The sequence below is a fragment of the Rattus norvegicus genome, chromosome 5, assembly GCF_021556685.1.
Source record: "Rattus norvegicus strain SHRSP/BbbUtx chromosome 5, alternate assembly SHRSP_T2T, whole genome shotgun sequence".
Classification (NCBI taxonomy): Eukaryota; Metazoa; Chordata; class Mammalia; order Rodentia; family Muridae; genus Rattus; species Rattus norvegicus.
In genome coordinates, this window is record NC_141538.1 from 156620540 (window position 1) to 156629828 (window position 9289).

A 9289-nucleotide genomic window follows, 5' to 3' on the forward strand; every position below is an offset into this window, starting at 1 on the left:
GATGTAGTGGCCGCTGCCCCTGTTCCAAGGCAAGACTGTCACTTTCCTCATCAACGCTGAGTAGCTCCGAGGCCAGCGCCCAGCTCACCCCAGGGCTGAAGAGCTCAAAACTCATTGCCCCCAGGGACTCAACACATTTCTCCAGTCTTTCAAAAGAAATCTGAGCTGCTCACTCTCCTCTCCAACCCCCTGCCCTCCTCTCCTCCCCAAAACGGGTGGGGCTGTGGTCTATATTACAGGCTGTGACACAGACATGGTTAAAGAGAAGTCCCTAACCCAGCACACACTCCCCCCGCCCCCACACAAATGCCCCAGAGACTTGCATGCGAGTGGGAGTGCCTAGTGTACAGACATGGTGGGAGGCAAGAGACAGACAGACTGATGGGATAGACAGGGGCTGTTCCTCTAGGACTTGGCTGGTGCAGTTTTCAGACAAAGCATATGCTGCTGCCTCCTCCCCCGACATTCCGGGAACAGCTTTCAAGCGGCAATCCTCAAGCCAGGGATCACAGGAGGTGGCCACGGATGCTTAAAAGGGCTATTATCTGGGCCTTGTGGTGACAACCTCACCCCCAGCAGGCCTCACAAACACAACACGGGAGGAGTGACAGCCCTGAAAAAGCAGATCCACTTTATTTACAATGATCAGTAGATGACATAGATCTTTGGGTTTTGATGGCCTTGTGGAGACACCTGGGCAGGGGCTCACTCTCCCCACCGTGTTAGTTCCTCTTCCTCCCTCAGCCTGAGTGTACGTGTAGCTGTGGTCGGAACCTGCTTGCTCTGAAAGCCTTGGCTTGTCTGGGACATGTGTCCTTACCTCCTTTGGAGGTTGCCTCTTGGTAGACCAGTTCTCTGTCTGCAGAGAGGGGATGAGCAGAGTCCGGTAGGGAAGCCAAGGCAGAGGCTTGGATAGCTGCCTAGGGCAGGGCTGTTACCTGTCTCACTCTGTCCTTTGCATGGAGACAGGACCATCCCAGTCCCCTTCAGAGGCGTCAGGAGCCTTCCAAGGAAGAGAATCGGACTAAGAATTGTCCCTGTATGTATGGTCCCTGTATGTATGATGGGAGCCCTTGGTGGAGCTGACCTCAGTTCTCCCCAGCCACTACACACTCTTCCTTATCTGGAATCCCTCCAGGGTGGTTCTTACCCTAGGGAATAAGAGACCAAGGGCAGGGCCATTACTGCTAACCTAGACCAGGTAGGTGGTGGATTCAAACCCACCCTCCAGACGTTCCCTTTCTCCTGAGAGGCCGTTTTGGGAAGAGAGCAGGTTGGTTGGTCTGTGGGCAGAGACTGGGCATAAAGCGTGGGAGGGCAATTCCACAGTGGTAGGCCAGGGAAACTCCCAGTGTGGGGATGTACGGACTCCCCTCCACCCCCCCAACAATCAAGGGCATATCCTACTTCACCCTGAGCTAGGATGAGGAGCAAGGCGACCATTACAGCGACCGCGAGAGCGACAGGCCGGGGACCAGGGGGGCGGAAGCGGGCAGGGCCAGGTTGGAGTCCGGGTCAGTCTGCTGGGCCGGGTCTAGGGCCCCGAGTCCTAGCCCTGCGCTCTCAGCGCGCCTGGCCCGCCCGCTCCCTGGAGCCGGCTTTCCAGCGGCGGGGCTGCGCTGGTGGCGGTGGTGCCGGGGCACCCCGCAGGCTGCACGTCCTCAGCTCCCGGGCCAGGCTGAGCACCTCCGGCCGCTCCCGCTGCAGGGCTCCTCCCTCACTATCCTGGGCGTCCTCCTCCTCCGCATCCTCCTCCTCGTCCTCCTCCTGGATGCTGCTGAGCCGCGGAGCCCCGCGACTGCGCTCGCCCGGCGGAGGCCGGTAAGCGCACTTGGCGTTGAGCAGGCGGCGCAATGGAGCCCGGGGTACCGAAGCGGCGGCGCCCCCCGCACGGAGATGCTGCTGGCGCACGTGGCGCGCATCGCTCTGGCGCTGCAGTCGCTTGAAGTCGCTGAAGGCCGCCAGAGCAGTCTGGTGGAGCAGGCGGGCCAGGGAGCGCGCCTTATGCGCCCGCGCCAGCAGCACGGCGTGGCAGCGCAGCACCACGGCCTTGTGGCGCGCTTGGTGGCGGTAGACCCAGGTGAAGACTCGCGGATGGCGCCCATCCGCCGCGCAGTAGGTGATGCGCGGTAGCAGGTAGGCGTGTGCCGGCCTGCGGCCCCCCGAGCCCCCGGAGCCACGCTCGCTCGGCTGCATGCGGATGCCGTGCGGACCCAGGGTCAGTTTCATCTTCGTGCCCCCTCCCGGCCCGCAGCGCGCCCAGATCCTGCCCACGGCGTCGTCGGTGCAGCCGTCGCCCTTGGCGTGCAGGGTGACGGCGTTGCCCAGGTACCACACAGTGTAGGTGGGGTCCTCCTTGTTAAGCTCCACTTTCTGGCGCCGGCTGCGGAATACGCGGCCCAGACGCTCCAGAGGCCAGTCCGGTAGCAGGTCCGGGCAGGAGCGCAGGAAGCTGGAGAGCAGCGACGTGTAGGCGAGCCCGGGGCTCAGGCTCTTCGCCTTGCGCTTGGCCTCATCCTCCACTAGCACGAATTTGTTCCGTCTCCAGGGTAGCATCGCGGCGGCCCAAAAGGCTGGGAGCCGTAGGGAGCTCACTTGGGTCCTGGAGAGCCCCAAAGGTGCTCAGAAGCCCACCGCCCAGGACTTGCGACAAGCTGGGCGGCGGCCGAAGAAGACAGCGTTGCGTGAGATGCCCAGTGTCCGGCGGGGCTGGCTTTGCAGATGCCCGGTTCCCAGACGGGCTGGCCACTGAGATGCCCGTGCGGCTGCTTGATCGGCTCGGAACTGCTTCCCCCGGGAATGACTCCAGCCGTCTGGGAAGCAAAGAGGGACAGGGTCTGGAGCAATAAATGTCCTCCAGGCCCGACTATAGGAGCGATTGCCACGGTCCCTGCCGCCGATTCGGCGGCAGGGACGTCTCTAGAGCAGGGGCTGGTGGCTGCTGGATGAGGTGGACCAAGAGCACGGCTGCGGTGGGGACTCCTTCAGGCGTCGCGACTCCACCTCCCTGAACTGCCTACATCACCGGGCGGTACCGCTAGCTCTCTTGTCCCCTCCCTACCTCCCGCCCCCTCCGCGCAGACTCGCGCTTCGCCGACCCAGCACAGGCGCGTTGGAACTGTTTTAAGCTTTCTCGTTGGAAGGATGAAGAGTAGGGGGGCAGCTAAGGAATAGGAATCCCCTAAAATATTGCGGAGGGATTTACGGATGCAAATTACTTCAGCTTCACTGGTGGGCTCCAAGTTCCCAGGGAGAGCCCCGTCTCTTTCTAGGATTCCTGCCTGCTGCCCCTCACCCACAGAGCGTCCCTCCCCCCCATCTTTGAGAGCTGAGAGCAGAGATTTGGGATGGGTTTCTGCTGGGACCTGGTACCGTTTGCGCCTCTTCTCTGCACAGCATAAAGCCATCTGAGGTGGCCGAGCAGGGCAGTGGAAAAGTACTGCCTTTTGGTGAAGCTTTCTCCCAGCTTCCTCCAAGGTCGTGGGCTAGGCTGCTTCCCCTGAGCTGAGAGATTGACTGGTCACACCACAACATCAGCCGCTGATGGTCAGGACAGGAGAGGATTCTTGGTGGCGGGGAGGGGTTTCCAGAGCAGACCTGAATCTGGGAATTGCAGCAGGCAAGCTCTCCTTCCGGTCACATTGTAGCCTCCGGATCTTTGAAGATTAGACTGATAATGTCTTCTCTGCAGAGACGCCTTCTGAGTTCCCAAGTGTTTGGCATTCACTATCTCATCAGATCCTTCTGACAAGACAGTTCAGGGTCACATGGTTGGAAGGAGATGGGTCACTCAGATCCTAGTGACCCCAGTGCTCGCTTTCCCCCTTCCTCTTCCCTCCGATTCTAGGCAGACAGGCCATTTTGCATAGAGTCTAGGTACTTGTCTCCGTCCTCTAGGGAGTGACTGGTTCTTCCTGAGGAGGGGCTCTGGAAAAAAAGACCCTGTGTCAGGACACATATTCTGTTCTCTGAGTTTAAACCTCAAGCTCCCAGAATTCCGGGACTCCGTTTATGTGGGCCCTAGATCCCATGGCCTTAGGACTTTCTACTACCAACACTTGTTCTTTAGTTGGGTCCTGGGGACAGACAGGTCATAGGGAGGTGCCCACCAGGTCAGGAAAGAGCTCAGGTCTAATCCTGGCCGAGTTCAAAACCAAGCTGAACTCTGGAATGCGTGTAGGTGCAGCGACAAGACTGTGTGCTCATCTGGGGCTGCCAAGCAGGGATGGTGAGTGGCTGGCCTCAGAATCCCTGGGAGAATGAGAATTATATATATTTTTTTAAAGATTTATTTTATTCATGTGAGTACACTGTAGCTGTCTTCAGACACACCAGAAGAGGGCATCGGATCTCATTACAGATGGTTGTGAGCCACCATGTGGTTGCTGGGAATTGAACTCAGGACCTCTGGAAGGGCAGTTGGGTGCTCTTAACCGCTGAGCCATCTCTCCAGCCCAAGAATTATACATTTTTAAAGAAAGCAGGTAGTGGTGGTGAATGCCTATAATTCCAGGACGAGAGAGACAGAGGTAGGTAGATCTCTGTGAGTTCAAGGCCAGCCTGGTCTACGGTGTGATTTCCAGGCCAGCGAGGGCTGTGTAGAGAAACACAGACTCAAAAAACCAAAAAGGCTCTTGCCACGTATGCCTTGTAACCTGAGTCTGATCCAGAGCCCATTGAAAGGTGGACAGCCGAGTGCACAGAGCTGCCTTCTGATCTCTACATGAATCTTATAGCACGTGTACTTCCCTCCCACAGCAATAATAAAAGTTTACAAAAAGAACTTCGGCAAAGGGAAGGGCACCAGAGGCTTCCCAGATGACAAAGGACAGGACATGGCTTAGCAGTGTAGTCTTAGTTTGGGGGTACCCGCAAATTGTCTGGTCCACTTTGGACTCATTTCACCCTGAATGTGGCCATGTCTTTATTGCCTGTTGCTGATTACAAAAAACGAGACCAGTTTGTGATGAGAATTTACAGAAAGAGGGAATGTCTTCCTTGGTCCCCACCTCGCACTGTGGCCTCATTTTCCCGAGTCAGGCTCACTGAGGCTGGGGGATAATGAAAAGCTATTCGAGGAGCCAGATTGGCCTCTAGGCCAATAGAGATCCTAATTCAACCAAATCCCTATCTAGAAAGAATTTGTGGGCTGGAAAGATGGCTCAGTGGTTAAGAGCACTGACTGGTCTTCCAGAGGTCCTGAGTTCAATTCCCAGCAGGGACGTGGTGACTCACAACCATCTGTAATGAGATCTGATGCCCTCTTCTGGTGTGTCTGAGGACAGCTACAGTGTACTCATATAAGTAAAATAAATAAGTTTAAAAAAGAAAAAGAAAGCCTTTGTATGCTTTTGATCTGAAAAGCCACTCCTCTAAAATTCTGCTGGTCCCCTCGGCCACCTTCCAAACCAAGCTGTCACCTTCCTTCCCCCGGGGGTAGGTGGGAGTGGCTTAAGCAAAAGCCTCAGAGAGAAAAGTTTCTTCTGCCTAAGGGAGGGTGTCTGCTTCTCTCCAGAGCTGCAGTTAACTTAAGACACAATTGACTTAAATTACTGATAAGCAACAGTGTGTTGTATTGTTTTGTTTTTTTTTTTTGGTTCTTTTTTTTTTTTTTTTTTTTTTTTTCCGGAGCTGGGGACCAAACCCAGGGCCTTGTGCTTCCTAGGCAAGCGCTCTACCACTGAGCTAAATCCCCAACCCCTTTTTAAAGATAGTGTAGCCCAGGCTGGCCTCGAACTCGTGATCCTCCTGCCTCTGCCTCCTTCAGCAAATCCTACCGGTGTGCGCCACCACAACCGGCTTGTTTTGTTTTAAGACTGGGTCTTACTAAGTAGTCCTGGCTGACCTGGAGTTCTCTTCCTAAAGCCAGCTGCCCCAGAACATAGAACTCCAAGTGTTGGGATTAAAGTTGGCCAGCACCGTGCCTGACTGAAAAACACTTATTTTAGGGTTGGGGATTTAGCTCAGTGGTAGAGCGCTTGCCTAGCAAGCGCAAGGGCCTGGGTTCGGTCCCCAGTTCCGGGGGAAAAAGAAAAGAAAAAAAAAAAAAAAGAAAAACACTTATTTTAGTTTTTGGGTGTTTTGTTTCATTTTGTTTCTTTTTCTTTTTTCTTTTTTTTAAAGTGACCATTCCTTGGTCGGCTACAGAGAGGAAGCCTTTCATCTCAGCACTGGAGAAGCAGAGGCAAGCAGATCTATGTGAGTTCTAAGCCAGCCAGGGCTACATAGTGAGATCCGGTGTCAGAGATGGAGTGGGGGAGGTGGAGGGAGGGGGGAGAATGAGAAAATAGGAGAAAGAGTGCTCCAAGTGTCATCTGCCTTTTGTCTGGCAGCTCCTGCCTGCTAGAGAACTTGAGATGGAGGTGTTTCGAGAAGAGGCTGTACGTGGAGAGCCCCCCTTCCATTCCTAGCCTGTCTCCTCTTCCTCCGTGCTGTGGGTGTGGCTTCTGTTCCTGCTGCTGCCTTTAAAAAATCTTCTAGCATGTGCACATCTGGGACCACATGGAATCACAGCAAAGGCAATACTTTGAAGAAAAAAAAAAAGATTTTCTTTTTAATTATGTGTATTCGTGTATGGAAATGTACCCTTGGGTGCATTGCTCTTGGAAGCCAGAGGAGGACCTCAGATCCCCTGGAGTTTGAGTTACAGGTGGTTGTAGCCACCCAAGGACAGAGCTGGGAACACAATCTGGATCTCATGCAAGAGCTGGTATATGCTTTAACCACCAGGCTCTCTTTCTGTCCCCCAGGTAGCATTCGGTATTGCTAACTAGTCTGTTAATTCTTTTTTTTTTTTTCTTTTCTTTTTTTCAGAGCTGGGGACCGAACCCAGGGCCTTGCGCTTGCTAGGTAAGCGCTCTACCCCTGAGCTAAATCCCCAACCCCTAGTCTGTTAATTCTTGCTAACCCCCTGCACACGGATAGCCATTCATCCGGGCCTCTGAGCCTGGATTCTCTGCCTCCCCAGGCTCCGCCTCAGACCCCCTTTCAATGCTCAGTGATCTTTCGTGTCCTGCAGTTCTTCCCCTGAATCCATTCATTCAGAAGAGTCAGCTGCCTCAGACGCAGCCTCATGGTCAGTCATATACAGGGTGAAGCCGTTAATGGTAGCAGAGTTTGGGGCTTTCCAGAAGCTTTCGTTGCTAGGAATAGCAGCCAGACTCAGAGCCAGTCACCACCACTTCCTAGACTGCTATGTTCTACTGCTTAGTTTTAATTCCTCTCGTATGTGTGGTTTTTATATTTCTTTTAAAAGTCAAATTGTTGGTATTGGCATAATAATACTAATGATAATGGGGGTTGGGGATTTGGCTCAGTGGTAGAGCACTTGCCTAGCAACCGCAAGGCCCTGGGTTCCGTCCCCAGCTCCGGAAAAAAAAAATACTAATGATAATGATGATGATGATGATGATAATAAATCACTCACCCTACTCTTCCTTAGTCTCAATTCCAAAGACAGTCATTTTCATACACTCATATATCTCGTACGTCATTTTGTTACGCGTGTTCACATTTCTTGCACACGCAACATTCACTTACATACATCACACACACACACACACACACTCACACAGAAGCTTTGGCATTCTCTCTTACTCTTTTGAGGTAGGGTCTCTCACCGAACCTGGAGCTGGGCAGGCAGCAAAAATCACAGGGTTATAGATCATCACTCAGCTATTCTGCCCATCTTTAAGCCCTCCTCCCAGGCCCCAGACTCTTTTTTAATTAATTAATTTGGACAAGGTCTGTGCTGGCTAATTCAATGTCAACTGGACACAAGCTAGCGTCATTGGAGAAGAGGGAGCCTCAGTTGACAAAATGCCTCCCCATCATCAGGCTGTAGGCAAGCTTGTAGCATTTTCTTAATTAGGAGTTGATGGTGGGAGGCTCTGGCCGGTTGTGGGAGTTGGCATTCTTGGGCCCCTCCATGGCCTCTGTGTCAGCTCCTGACTCCAGGTTCCTGTCCTGTTTGAGTTCCTGTCGTGACTTCCTTCAGAGTTGGAGTATGGATGCCAGATAAACCCTTTCCTTCCCAAGTTGCTTTTGGCCATGGTGTTTCATCATAGCAATAATAAAACAAAATTAGACAGGGTCTCTATGCATCTCCGGATGACCTGGAGATCTCTATGTAGACCAGGCTGGTCTTGAACTCACAGAGATCTACCTGCCTCCTGAAAGTTGGGATTAAAGGCAGGCACTATCATGCCCAGGAGCTGCCATTTCTAAATAACATTTCTAATTTAGACTGTGCTGTTTTAAAATCACCTCCCTATCTTAGCACATGATTTGATAAGATTATTATCATTTACCTCCCTCTCTCTCTCTCTGCATGTGTGCAAATGTGTGTGTGTGTGTGTGTGTGTGTGTGTGTGTGTGTGTGTGTGCCCACATAGGTGAATATGCATGTGTGTAGAAGCCAGACCCTTTACAGGAACTTTCTATCTATCTTTTCTCTCTTTTTTCTTTTTTCTTTTTTTTTTTTTTTTTTTCTTTTTCGGAGCTGGGGACCGAACTCAGGGCCTTGCGCATGCTTGGCAAGCGCTCTACCACTGAGCTAGATCCCCAACCCCTTATCTTTTCTCATTTATTAATTAATTTACTTAGAGTCTCACGATTAGACCAGGTTGACCCTGAAACTCATAGAGTTCTCCCTGCCTCCGCCTCCCAAGTGCTAGAATTAAAGCCACCATGGCCGGCTTGTGTTTATTTTTGAGATAGTGTCTCTTAGCAGGCTGGAGCTCACCAAGTATGCTAGGCTGGCTGGCCAGTGGCCCTCCGGGGTGCTTTTCTCCCCTTCCCTATTAGCTGGAGTATAAGCAAATGCCACAGCACCTGGCTCTTTTGCTTCTAGGGACGGAAATAAGGTCCTAGAGGTTGCTGCAAAAGCACTGTTTTTGAATGAGCCATCTCTTTCAGCCCCTATTCTATGCTACTTAGATCATTTTGTTGTGTTTGTTGTACCAGTAGCTAGTGTTTAATGGGTCGTAGGTAAACAACATTCAAAGCTGAGCCCTAAAGTGCGCAATGATGCCCTCTCCCTTGTTGGATGACTTTCTGTGTTTTTAAGAGAAGTTAGTAGTTGCCTTACTTTTAAAAACAGACTTCCTTATACGCCCGTCACTAATTCATCCTCATATTCATTAACAGAACCCTCAAGCATCTCTGGGCCTGGCTGAACACATGGGTGACGTTTCTAATTTTGTGATTCTGTGGACCACAGCTGGAGGCATCCTCCCTGGGGTCCCATCTCGATTGGTAACTCTGTACACCTGGACAGCTGTGGCAATGG

At 52.5% G+C, this 9289-nt stretch overlaps 1 protein-coding gene across 1 annotated transcript; it reads right to left on the bottom strand.

Moving 5' to 3' along the window:
• Positions 1 to 610: 610 nt before the first annotated feature.
• Fam43b (family with sequence similarity 43, member B) lies at positions 611 to 3009 on the bottom strand. The gene is given in 1 exon segment (NM_001399217.1): positions 611 to 3009. A coding segment is annotated over 1 exon segment (993 nt). The 5' UTR covers positions 2557 to 3009; the 3' UTR covers positions 611 to 1563.
• Positions 3010 to 9289: the final 6280 nt, after the last annotated feature.